Consider the following 14082-nt stretch of genomic DNA (forward strand, 5'->3'; position numbering starts at 1 on the left):
GGCCGGAAGATAGATTTCTGCAAACATTTCGTGTCTCTAGGGACATGTTTGACATGCTATGCCGAGAACTGGCACCGTTCATCGGTCGACAGGATACCTGCCCTACCGGTGGCGAAGAGGGTCGCTGTAGCCCTCTTCTATTTAAAATCTGGGGCTGATTATGGAGTGGTAGGCCTTGCTTTCGGCGTGGGGAAAGCTACTGTGCATGTCAGCAAGGGACTTCTGCAGAGCTGTCCTTGACAGATATTTTATGGAATGTATAGTGTTCCCGTCGACGGAGGAGGAAATGGCTGCCAAGGAGAACTGCTTCCGCACCCGGTGGAACTTCCCGGGAACCATCGGTGCCATTTACGGGTGCCATATACCTATGAAGACCCCTATCCACGGAGGAGCTGATTATTACAATTACAAAGGGTGGCACTCGGTCATCCTTTCGGCTGTAGTGGACAGTCAGTATAGGTAAGTAGTCATTAATGGTTAAAAATAATGTTATATACTTCACGCTGACCACGTATAAATATATTCAAAAACATCTTATCTTCTGCAGGTTCATTTACTGCAATAGTGGTTATCCGGGGAGGGTCCATGATGCTGGTGTGCTGCGGGCTAGTGCCTTATGGGATGTCATCACTAATGGCGGCTTACCTGGGAAGTACCATTTAATTGGTGACGGGGCTTTCCACCTGGGAGCCAATATGATGAAGCATTTCCCGAGGCCAAATGGACCCCGCGAAGAGCATTTCTATTACCGGCGGGTTTCCTGTCTGATACCCATCATGGAGTCATAGTCATGTTATCCTCTGAATTTTAATTTATTGTAACCTCTTGCAGACTCTCTAGGGCCTTGATGGTAGTGGAGAATGCTTTTGGGCGCTTCTAGGGCAGATGGCGAGTCCTCCTTAAAGCCTCTGAAGTGGACGTTGCAAGGCTAGTGGAAGTCATAAATACCTGCTGCATCCTAAAAAACATCTGTGAGGAAAATAGGGAGGTGTTCTGGGCGGATTGGCTCGAAGAAGCAAATGCTGCTGAGAACATGTTTCCGCAACCCCAAGATGAAGCTGGTGGGGACAATTTTGTTGATGGGGAAGAGAAGAGAGAAGTTCTGGCACAGCAACTTTATGATGCTGTGCGATAATTCGACGAAATCCGCAACTCATATACCAGTCCTTTTCAGGACTACCAATTAATTATTCAAGGGTAATTGTTCTCCATGACAAAGCTTTCCTTACAACCCTGTTCCCACCTGAAGGAAAACAGCCCAAGTTATGACCTTCATTTTTAACCTTGCTGTAAAACACGCCAGCAGGCACTGTATTTTAAGCAATTCTATCATAATTACAAAGACCCTTTCCCAAGTACTAAGGGAAGAATAGAGCAGAAATGAGTTTAGCATAAGTATATTATCACTATCACTTACATTTTACATTAGTACCTAGCTAATAACCAATAGTGACCAGTGCACATAAAGTTATCACATAGTACTGCAATAATGTGATCCCTCATGGGCATTTCCCCTCACTCGCAAACCACGCTGTGAGAATGGACCATCCATCAACCATTTCCTAACCCTTACATATTCACTCGCTTTTAGGAGGCCTGTCAACAGTGGTAACTAGATCACTCTTACCTTAGGAAATTGTTATAGCAGAAACAAACCTAATGAAACACCTTCAATAAAAATATCATAATGCCTCACAAACCGCTGAGCTACACAAGCAAAAGATATGAATTACAATTCTCATCGAATTATGAGAAGGAAAAGTAGCACTGCTGGGGAGGAATGGGTTGAAAAGCAACTGAGACACAATAAAATTCTGTTTTTCAAATTTAATTTAAGATTTTTTGGACGTAACACAACAATTTTCATAATGCCACAAATAGATGACAAAGATGCAACTGTAGATAGACTGGCGGTTGTTGGTGAGATGGTGAGCCTGGTGGTTGTTGGAGAGATGGTGGGGCTGGCGGCTGTTACAGATACTGTGGGGCTAGGGGTGGGTATGAGAATGGAGGGGCTGGGGGTTGGTGTGGGCATATGGGGGCTGGGGGTTGGTATGGGAATAGAGCGGCTGGGGGTTGGTGTGGGAATAGGGGGGGGCTAGGAGAAGGCATGGAAATTGGGGGGCTCGGATAAGGAGGGGATATGTTGGTATTAAGGTGGCACGATGGGAGAGGGTAGTTGGAGGGAGGTCCCCTCTCCACCGACTCCACGAGCATTCTTAGGTACTCCAGGGCCCTCTCCTCCCTTTCCTCCTGCCTCCTCAGCATGCTCATGTAGTCTTCATGGGAAGATCTTAAGTAGCTATTTATGTCCAATTCACTCCTCCTCTTCCTCCGCGTTACTGATGGAGTGGCTGGAGCGGCTGAGGTGGATGGACCCCCATTATCACCCGTGATCACTTCTCTGAAACACAATATGAAGGAAGCATTACTTGTCAAACAATGGAATATGAATCGTGCCAGTTATTTAGAACTTCTATGATATCAAATGGAAAAACACAGGGAACGGATTGAGGACTCCATTCCCTATGGTCCTTAAGAGACTAAACAGCAAATGGGTTACCAAGTTATGGTGATTCTGTCCAATGCCAGGTTACACTCATTCAAACAAGCATTCACTTACATTAGTTAGATGATTTGCATCTTTCAGTTATGCCTTAGCTCACAGCAAGAAACTTATTCACATTACATATTTCCAATCCCTTTGAGGCTATTGTTTAAAAGGAATGAATAGCTACCACTGGAGTGATATCTCTAAGCGACATTGAGGTGATTACGTGATTGAAGCACATGTTACATTCTATGGGTTAGTACTTACGATCAGGGGCGGATCCAGGATTTCTTTCTGGGAGGGGCACAAGCAAGGCCGTATCCAGGATTTTGTTCAGGGGGGGCACAAGGATACCTTGTTATACAAAACGAACGAAATTATGATGGGACCGTATTAAAAATCTATCATAATTTTAAGGGTCTGGGGGGGGCACGTGCCCTCGTGCCCCCCCCCCCCCCCCTGGATCCGCCTATGCTTACGATGATATTAGGGAGTCCGTCCTTGCCTCAGGAGTCCCCGCCGGAGCAGTGGCATAAAGCTTATGGAGTGCATCCCAAAGCACCCACTCCGGCAAAGAGTCCCCTGACCTCATCCCCCGCTTCAACCCTAGGTACCTCCGCCTCAGGTTATTAACCTTATCTTTAATCTGGCTGGCAGACCTTGGGTATCCTAGGGTTGACAGCCGCTCCGCCAGTTCCACCCACACTCCCGCGTGGCTCCTCTGATTGCTCTGCAACCTATTCAAAGTAAAAGAAGTGATCAACTACTTTGCAACGAACATTTTGGTCTCAATAGGATATTCAGATTAGAAGTTTTCCGAGACGAGAAAAACTTAATTTAAATCATTTTATAAGAATGAAAATTATAATAAAGTGACCAGTTAGCAAAATATTCCAATTTGGAACGTAGCAAGGAGACATATCTACTGTCTTTAACGCATGAATATTGCTAAACTTTGGACAAATTCTCATAAAGAAACCTACATTCTTTTACGTTTTACCACCAGTTTGGTCTAGCTTCAGTTTTAGCACATGAAAAATTTATTCTTTTGCTTCTTTATTTCCAGGATTTCAATTTTCTCACGCAGTGTCGTCGTCAGTTGTTATCTGACACAATTCTACAACGAGGGCAGCACTGAGTTACGATGGTAACTTTTACGTGTAAACGTGCAGTTGTCTCGATCAACGTCGGTACGATCGTGGTGTAAACGGGGCAAACGGTAAGTTCGGCAGTGTTACTAAGGCTTACGATGGTAACTCTGCGCGTTTAAACGACGTTTTGAGGTTACGCGCGTACGGATCAACGTTGCGCCGATCGTTGTGTAAACGGGGCATAGTGCTGTCCAACTTACGATGGTCATGAACAATAATAAACAATATTGATACATAAATAAAGGTTACAAAAAAGTTGGTTTTACAATAATATAATTTTAAAAATGAGAAAGAAATACACAAGTATTTTGACATTAAAATATATTTTTATACTTTTTATGTCAAAATTCTAGTGTATTCCTTTCTCATTTCTTTATTGTATTATTGTAAAAAACTGTTTTGTTACCTTCATATATGTATCAATATTGTAAATTATTGTCGTCTCATTTTTTTCATTCATGGCCCTGATGAAGGTTTTAAAATAAGCCGAAACGTTGGCAAAAAAAACCTTTTGCATTGCATGACCTATACTCCAGGAATTATTTAATCATTAATTAGAAAAGGTCACAACAAGAGAAAAAGGAAAATCCAATTATGTAAACCAACATCATAAAACATTAGATGCATTAAAAATATTCGTTTATATAAAAATTCATTATTATGTAGCATATCAAACTATTAAGCACTTTTATATGAGTGATGATGCAAACATGTTAGCTTACCACGTCCGCTAACTAATTATAACGAGAATATCATGAGAGTTTATCATGCACGCTTAAAATACCTTAATAAACCAAAAATCAATCATATAAATACCAAATTACCACTCAAATCAATGATTTTAGAACATACCATCCCTTCGCAAGGCAAATTTTCAGCACACACGATCACGAAATGAAAACATTACCTACCGTGCTCGGTGAACATGTTTACACTAGTTCAAATCAGTTTTCCCAGGCAATATATTACTAATTTGGTACTTTAAGAATCACGTAAAATCGATGGAAAATATTATGATTATCATTTCTACCGACGAGGTTCGCACAACATTGCATGACTCAGGAAGACCACACAAGAGGGAGGATCACATAAAACTAAAAATGATTCCTGACGTACGTAAATATCCTCTGCTTCGTTTTTTTTGCATGTAAATAACTGTCGAGTACGAGGTACGAGGTGACATGATATAGCGTAAACAAAAAAGCCTTTTTTATCTACGCCCTACCAAGTCGACACAATCAGCTGTTCTCATAGATGCCCATGATGCCGTCTCTGGACAGCCAATGTTACGAGCGAGCAGTCTTCAAAATGCACGATTTGAATTATTAACAGTATTATACGTGCAACACTTTTCAAAGAGTTATTTATGATCACGTATCACGTACCTTGATTATCTCAGACACTGTGGATTGCGTCATCTGGAATAATTCAGCGCAGACTATCTGTAAACGACGAAATCGTAAAATTCATAGTGGCATTCTTGGAAATCAGAAACACGCTAAACTTAGATAAATATTTCACATGTTACACTATCTGGTGTCACAAAAACAGAAATAAATGATAACGTAATGGCATTCGTGTTTTCTAAGTAACATTACCGCTTTTAAACAAATACTCTACTGAGGTGAATTTACGTTCGATTCTGACAACGAAACGAGCATTCTTAACACATATTTTAACGGAGAAATGAGCACTTAAAGACTATTTCACATCATGCATAAGGTTGTTATTGTTGCCGCGTGCCAACATTTGTAGGAATACATCAGTCACTGTCTCCTTGGGAAACCTGTATCTTGACATTAATTCCCTTTCCGAATAAAATTCCACTGTATTTTCGATTCCTCAAGTGATGCCGAGATAAGTAATCGTGCATGGAAAAAAGTGAAGTTAGAACTATCGAATTCTGATGAAATTTATCAAACTTTTCGGTCGTCACATGGCTCACTGAAAAATTTGGTAACAATTACCACACCAGTTTGATAAATTCTATCAAACTGGTTTGGTAATTGTTACCGAAATGGCCACAGCATTCCGATAAAAACTACATGAGACATCGAAGTAGAGATGGTTTTTAGCGTGCTGGGTGATATACTTAGCATGGATTGAGTCCAGTATGACGACTTTTATCACATGTCATTCAACATGATTGCGAACGATTATACCTGAGGAATACCTCTAATTAAAGTTTTAATGTGTCGAAATACACAAACATCTCCTTGCAGCTTTAATATAAAGGGCTAACGGATAACATTGCAACTTAAAGCATAAATAAACAGAAAAATGAACGTAAATAAAATTAAAAGTCATTGCCATCACAAATAATAACAAAATGTTCTCTACCAATCTATCTTTTATGTAAGGCCTGTTTAAAAATCTTTAAAGTGATGAAATGGTCGAGGTTGTGAAGTGGATGTGAAGGCTGGGCAAGACCAACCTACGCTGACGAGGTGTCCTTCACAAGCAAAGTGCGCTGAAGGAGACCTTCAGACGTATCTCGAACTGAATTCTATCCTTCAGGAGCCGAGGAAGATGAAGGATGGCTAAAGAAGCGACAGACGATACCGGCCTAAAAGTGCATTACCTGTGTCTGGCTACGAACAGCACTTAGGCTATAAAAATCACAATTTTTTCCGTTGAAGGCAACGCATAAGAACACGCAGAGAACAGAAGGCTTCTCTTGCTTAAGGTGCCTTCCGAATCTTTTTCCATCTAAAGGATGAGACGTCACTTAAGTCACAAAAAAAATAATACTAAGTAAATCTCCACACTCTAAATGCTCCTTAGCCATACCAATTCATTAATAATTAACGTCATACCATCTTATGACCAAATCAGTCATTATTACATTTTTTTACCCACACGAGCTGAATAGGTTGCATCAATTTGCCTTTCTCAACTTCCAAAGAAAACTTAAACAGCATCTTGTATATACTACGTAGGAAAAGTGCTAAATCCTTTTTTTTCACTAGGGATGGACGGATCCAGGATTTTTTTTCGGATCAGGATCGGATCCTTGATTTTCGGAGCCAGATCTTTTGGATCGGATATTTCCGGATCCAAATGCATTTTCCTGCACTTCCTGCTATTAAACGAAGTAATCATTAAAGTTTATTTTGGGTACGTGTAATCGAAGGAATGCTTTTTAGATTTTCATACACATTTTAATATTTTTATAAATAAAAGATCATTTTTATAGGCTTTCAAGTTGTTTTTCTAAACATCTTTACTTGCTCAGGACCTTAACTGTTACGCTTGGGTTTGAAAATGAAAATACGAAAATTCTTCGGATTCACTGACCAGTGGCGTAGGAGAAGAACCGCATGCGACGGCGCAGTCGAAGAGAGAATCGGAGCTCTTTCCACCCTTATGCGTTGCATTCACTGACGCTTTTACTTAAAATTTCGGAACCAGATCCGATGTCTTCCACGACTTTGGATCCGATGAGGGGCAATATCCACCGATATTTGGATCCGAGGTATCCGATCCGACCATCCCTATTTTTCACTTACCTCATTCATTCCTATATATTTATCTCCAAGAAATACAAAGCCGTACACCAGATATTGTTAATGGACTTACCTACAATTTTTATTGTTGTACTTTGCCAAACATATCCCTTGGAAAATGAAATAGGATTTTAACAGACTACCCCCTTTCACCCCATGACATATATCCTCACATTTAATGTTGAATAGGGTGGTTTCCTATTATTTTTTTATTGCCTTAATCGAAAGATCATTACTCCTTGAGTACGTATTTCACACTTTTAGATTTTTATATGAAGACATCTATTTTTTGCGATTAAATGAAAAGTGAAAATTTTCAAGCGCGCAAAAACGCGACGGCTAAGTATGAATGCCGGGAAAAACTACACGTGACGTCGTTCTGCTTCCCGCTGCCGCAAGTGAGGTGACCTTGGGGCGAGGCTCTGAGCGCTGATATGATGCAGGATGCTAGCAGGTAGCTGAGTACCATGCTAGCAAGTAGCGCTTGGCTTAAATAAGAATTATTAATGCCTTATTAAACGAATAAAACTTTCCGACCTTAGCCAGTTTTAATAGGTGATTATTAAGATGTTTCCCTGAGCTCTGTGCCTCATGCATCCATTGGTAATCTCATACGATGTATAACTCCTATCTACTCGTGTAGAAACTAGGTCCTTGTGACGTCACGTGGAGTGGTATCGCATGGGCGCCAATCTGGCCCTTTTCAAATAAGGATAAAAATGGACCATTGCCATTCGTCTAAACCGGTATTTCTAAAACCAAATAATTTGTATATTATGAATACACTAATGGTGGGTAACGAATCGCGATCAATGCTTTTTTTTTCTTTGAAGGAAACTACCCTATTCTATAGTGATATCACATGCTAGTAAATCAGAATGTAATTATTAGGTACGATCTTTTTCTCTCTTTCAATTGCCAATTTCACTTATTAAATTGTTATTATGGTGCTAAAATAGTGGAAATTGATTGCTGATATCGTAGATACGGATAAAAATGGAGGATGCTGCGCTTGGTCGATTATTTCTTCTGTATATTATCATGGGGTACTTCAGCATTTTAAAACATCCGCCATTTTTAACAATTTAAACTTCACGTTCACCTTTTACTCGAGGGAAATCCATGCTTTAGCTTGACTATCGTCCCAGTCAGCACAAAAGATAATTTAGACGGAAAATTTTCTGGTAATTTGGGGCAAATTTAGCCCAGTAAGCTTTACCCCTTCTTTACCACGTTATTACTCGCGTGCAGAATTGCCAACAGCGAAGTGTAAAAAATATAAAGTGAGTAATTTATTGCAAATGGTTATGGTTATATGTGATGGTTATGTAAAATCTATGCATTAAAACGCGTTTTCATGCTCAGATTTTACATAACCATCGATTATAAAACAGAATTTTGGAACTTAACCGACGCTTAGCTTAAACTCCAGTCTAACCCGACATTATAAAACGGCCCCTAATATTACAATTTTTATGGGTTATGATGCAAAATACTTTTCATTTAATAACATTTTTGATAGATTTTATGCGTTTTGGTTTTATCATAACCAAAAGTGTGGTTTTCACTAACCTCCACACAAAATATAAAGATTAGAGTGCTTCTATTTTGATCAGAGCACATTTTGCTTTAAAATCTATTTTAATTTCTTTGCCAAGGGCCAAATTTATAGAATTAGAAAACTAAAACAAAAAATAATCATCTTTATCTAAACTATTTCATAAAGCATTATATATTCTCAAGTAACCCAGATACTTATATGTGTTTATAACTGACAAAATCAACAACACAAAAACGAGGTGCAAAGATAAATGTCATCGTAAATATAAGAAATGAAGTATTGAAATATATATTTAAAAAACAGTAATGAGATTATTTTACAATAAGAACCTGACAACAGCACTTTCAGCAAGGGTAACTGCCCTAATAAAAATATTCTAAGAAAAGAAAATACATTTTAAAACAATATTCACTCTATTCATGAACAATTACACTACTGCTTAACATAATGGTTTGGCTGAAGACTATAGATTAGTGGTTAGTTTCATGAGGAGTCTTCCTCATGAATGTGTTAAATTCATTGCAAAAATTATAACCGATTTCTCCTCATGTGAAAACAACATTAAGGTTTCTTTAAATTACTCTCTTTAATTTCTCTAATTTCTTAAAATCTGCAAAATAAACTTTGCAAACTTGATGCTAAATCAACAGTAGTTAGTAATTTAAATCCTTTGAGGTAAGTGGGAGATAGTAATGCAGAACACAAATTTAAAGAAAGAAGATATTACATTGCTGCCCACCAAGGCTGTTCACAATACATGTTTAAACAATTAATTTCAAATTGAAAAATGGGACCCCCTAATGCAATATGATACCACAATGAACAACCCCTTAGACTCAGTGATTGCTACATGAACTTTCAAAACTCGTTCCTTAAACAAATTCATTCAGGACTAATACTTAGGCTGCTATTCTGGATAAGCATTGCAATAAATAGCATATGCTATTCTGCGGGTCATTATTGCAACCACCCTGTATTCTGAATGAAGCGTAGTAATAATTTTGCTTGGAATAGCATCATGCTATTTCTTGCGTGAGTTATTTTGAAGCTCCTCCTCTTCCCGTATGAAAAACTTTCTGAACAGATTTCGCAACCAATGAGGAAGAAAATATTTTTAAAAATTTTCTGTTTTTTACGGAATATTGACTTGCAATTATAAACAATTGCTATATTTAAATTTAAAAATTATATTTAAATCTTGGATGTATATAATACGCTTTGGTAATCTCATTTAGGAAATCAGCTGTTCGTTGTGGCCGTGATAGATTTCACAATGGCTACAGGCAGGTGGGTTAGGTCATAATTTGATTATGATAATGATGAATTATCGTGCATAAATATTAAATCAATTACCTGTATTCGATCGGTTGTTTAACGTGAGATATATGCTATGCTAAGTAATAATTGAAAGCTAAATATGTTTCATTTTCTTCGTAATTGTGTTAGGCTTCGAAGTCTGTTTGTTTGTTGCATGTCAAAATAAATGTGTATCAACTTTTTTGTATTGCTCGTGCCGATATCCCTTTACAGTATGACCTAGAAGCTTTCATTCATAATGCTAGGTTTGTATTATATGACTCCCTTATTTTAGTATTAATTCTCTGTTTAGGAAATGAAGTAGGTGGCAACGTCACAGATGTGCTTTCATGTATTATGATGGAATAGTAATGATATTTCAGCTTCAGATGTGGAAAAAGCAGAGGGAGGTGATGGTGAATTTGAGGATGGATGGAACAGCTGTGAAAAAGTGGATCTAATAATAGTGAATCGTGTTGAAAGTGCTGTTGTGTCACTTATTATTGTTTTCGTATCAGCTGATTTTAATAGGCTCACTGAAATTTTTGATAGATCCTGAACTGAGCCGATATACTGAATATTAATTGTGTGAATCACTTACTTGCCTATAGAGGAAACAATTTTTATTGAATTCCGCACGGCATATATTGCATTAATGTTGTTCATGGATATTCTATTAAACATTTGTGGCGAAATAAATCTGTTCGGAAACTTTATTTGTGTTCGGAGAAATCCTCTGTTTTCAAGAAAGTAATTCAAGTCGACTGCCCATGTTATAATTTAGTAGATTGTAAGTTCTAATTGTAGAAGGTAGCGAATAGTGGGGAAAATAATTTCGACTCATAGCATGTATTTGTATACACTGTCCAATTTAGGAAATGAACAGCTGATCAAAATATTTGGTATTATTATGGTAACATATGGTTTTCATTGAAAGTTACAACTATTGTTTTATTTGGAGAGTTAGTATGTTAACATAAGCTTGGAATTTTTCAAGAATCGACCTGATAGCCTATATCGAGGATGTTTTCATCGCACGTCAAGTGTTGAAATAAAATTATGAATTGTAAATATGAATAAAACATGGAAAATTATGGCTAATCGTAGTAATTCTTTGCATTAATTGCTTTGTTTTTGTACTGTCAATGAAGCAAGCTTGTGCTTCATATATTATGCTCGAATGTTAATTTCTAACCAATTCACTTAATTAGTTAAATATTCATCACATATGCTACCATTATTTAATTAAAATAAAGTAGATATCATTTTATTTTTGGCTATTGTTCCATGTTTCAATACTTGATTAGGTTACTTTAACCTCAGAAAAACAATTCAACATTGCAATGCGCATGTTTTCTGGGTTGCAATGCTGAATAGCTCGGCCTCGAAGACCATGTAATATTATTGCAACCCTATTGGTTGCAATTCGCCGTTCAGAATAGTGAATTGCAACGTGCTATAGCTATTTTGAGAATAACATCTCCCGGTGTAGTAAAAACACGAATTACAACCGTTCTGAATACCGTATGGCATATGGGTTGCAATACGCTATATTATTGCAACTTCGGTTGCAATATCGGCGAAAAGCATAATGCTATTCCATCCAGATTATCAGCCTTAGCACTGCCCAAAGACAGCCATCAAATAAACAGGCAACAAATCTAAAATAGTGTAATAGAAAAAAGACTTCCCTTATCAGTAATTTATTTCAATCTGTACTCTAAAAAAATTTCATTGACACCAAATTCATAAAACTAATTTGATCTATAGAATAAAACACCATTTCCTCCTCTATACCATGGATATATTCACAAAAAAACACTTAACTGAACAAAAAAATAAGAGTTTTGTAACAAGTAAATCACAAAGTATATATCATAAGAATCGAATCAATCAAAGGAATGGAATATGCACCAATGCAGGGACCAAATCAGAACAGATTCTATTTTCCTTTCATGCATTAGCACAAGTTGTGCGGTTGCACGATGCACTCTTGTGTACATACATGGGTTCATTTTTTTAGACAATAACAAGTACAGGAAAATGCATTGTGTGAAAAAGCCTTTATACATGAACCTTTATCAATGACCCCTGCAAATTTAAAAAAGCAATATTGTGAATAATATCACCTGTCACGATTGTGAGGACTGTTACAAGGATAAATATCTCAGTATCTAAAAAATAGGATTTCATGACAAAAAACATACCTTAGAAATAACATACCAATCGGAATGATCCCTTTTTGGTCGTGCAATTAATAAAAAGCACACTTGTTTTTTATAGCACCAAAATTATATAATCAAAATACGTATTACATATTAAAATGTCATATAAATAAACTGTTTTTATATTAAAGCAAAAAAATTAATGAAAAGAACTGACGTAGATGATTTTAGTAAATTATGTTGCAATAAAATGAATTAAATATGATACAGCTATAAAAATTTTAATGTACCAACATATACATAGCAACCAACAAGTAAACTAAACAGGCAGTTATGTCAAATCAATTTTCTTAATATGTTCCATAATTTTTAAATCTAGTTTTTGAAATGCTGTATTGGAAAGTTTTTTACAGTTGTATTGTTTTTTTATATACTTTGATACTTTTGTATTTCTCCCATCTTTTCATGCGATACAACTTGACAAATGGTAATAAATACACTTCAGAAACGTGAGCAAATACGGTTATATTAATGACTTAAATACTTAGTAGTTCAAATTTAAATCCAAAAAGGAGAAAAAGAGGAAAAGAAATACACCGAAAAAATTCCACATAAACAGTTCATTTTCACTGATATCCTTTTTCAGTCGATCATCAGTGAATTGGTATGACCCACTTTATTAGCTATGACTGAATTGTAAACACAAAGTTTTGCCAAAAGACGAAACATCTTCAATCGTCGCCACTGAATGACCGAGAGCAAGTTAACTAACACCTTTGGGAAATTGGACTTGTCACACTGCTCCGTCGATCCCCTATGCGAGCCTTTCATAATATCTTATATTGTTAATATGTATGATGGATTAAAAAATTGAATGCTCCATTAACTTTTGATCTCTGATTGAAGTGATTTTTTAGAATGATGCAGTCATATATAATAATACTTTGCTTGCAAAGACAACAAGTGATTCGTCAAATATTTCCAATGAGAAAAAAACACTCACCCTTAAGTTATTTCTAGACGAAAACGTTCTCAGTTCTACGCCCGATTTATGACATATATTTCTGAAATCGTTGAATTCCATTAGCTTCTTCAAGCATAGTGGACATAAATTGGTGGCTGGCCATCTCCCACAGCAACCTACGAAATCAATGATAGCGTATGTAAGAGATTTTAGACTTTTCTGAGAAATTGGATTCATAGAACGGAATAAAATATGAACTTGGAGAATCTCGAAAATGTAACCCGGCATTCACTTTTAAGTCGACTAAATCATGTAGGGCATCCTCTACATTTTTCTCGCTTGATACCACAGAAGTGAATATATTGTAATAAAAATCATTTAATTTCATGCAAAGTCTGCAGGGGGTACCCTCGGAATTCCTTTCTGAAGATTCCAAGATTACCAGGGGTAGCACTCGTGTTTTCACAACAATAACTCATTCAATCTTCAAATCAGTTCACTCCTCAAAGAAACCATCCACACACCACTCGTAAAAACATCCTAATCCCTACATTACAATCATTTCCATAGACCTATTCCAATGCAAAAACTTAAGACTGCTCACGGATAAAGGCATAAAAAGCTCACATTTAAATATCACCTCAAAAAGAAACCATATTACAACAGGATAGACAGAATATATTTCAAGGGATCTGCGTTGCCATTGAGACCAAAGTTTAAAATAGAACATGCAAGCAAACATTAGTTTAGATTTTGGACTTTGTTTCCGTACCTTACCACTAGAGGACAACGCATACAACTGGCCTACCATCGCAAAATGACGATTTCTTGCATTCCCTAGGTAGACTGATACATTATTGAGCTTAATTGCATGAATCCTAGCATGAC

General features: G+C 37.1%; 1 protein-coding gene and 1 long non-coding RNA gene across 3 annotated transcripts; one reads left to right on the forward strand and one right to left on the reverse strand.

Annotated features, from left to right (window-relative positions):
* The first annotated feature begins 205 nt into the window (after positions 1 to 205).
* Positions 206 to 1135, forward strand: LOC124172507 (protein ALP1-like). The gene is made up of 3 exons (XM_046551946.1): positions 206 to 459; positions 548 to 755; positions 881 to 1135. Exons 1-3 carry the CDS (start codon positions 206 to 208, stop codon positions 1133 to 1135), a joined length of 717 nt encoding a protein of 238 aa, XP_046407902.1.
* A 1920-nt stretch (positions 1136 to 3055) lies between these two features.
* On the reverse strand, positions 3056 to 13901 carry LOC124172453. Of its 2 annotated transcripts, none has more exons than XR_006868173.1 (3): positions 13822 to 13901; positions 13234 to 13370; positions 3056 to 3288 (listed from the first exon to the last, which is right to left on the reverse strand). It is a non-coding gene; the product is annotated as an uncharacterized LOC124172453 (long non-coding RNA). The 2 variants fall into 2 exon arrangements; XR_006868174.1 differs by having other exon boundaries at positions 13453 to 13895.
* Positions 13902 to 14082: the final 181 nt, after the last annotated feature.

Source organism: Ischnura elegans (genome assembly GCF_921293095.1).
Source record: "Ischnura elegans chromosome 13 unlocalized genomic scaffold, ioIscEleg1.1 SUPER_13_unloc_1, whole genome shotgun sequence".
NCBI classification, from domain to species: domain Eukaryota; kingdom Metazoa; phylum Arthropoda; class Insecta; order Odonata; family Coenagrionidae; genus Ischnura; species Ischnura elegans.

Coding starts and splice junctions, on each gene's coding strand:
- LOC124172507 (XM_046551946.1), top strand. CDS start 206: ATGTCAGCAAGGGACTTCTGCAGAGCTGTCCTTGACAGATATTTTATG. Junction 460..547: donor GTAGTGGACAGTCAGTATAG/GTAAGTAGTCAT, acceptor TATCTTCTGCAG/GTTCATTTACTGCAATAGTG. Junction 756..880: donor AGCATTTCTATTACCGGCGG/GTTTCCTGTCTG, acceptor GGGCGCTTCTAG/GGCAGATGGCGAGTCCTCCT.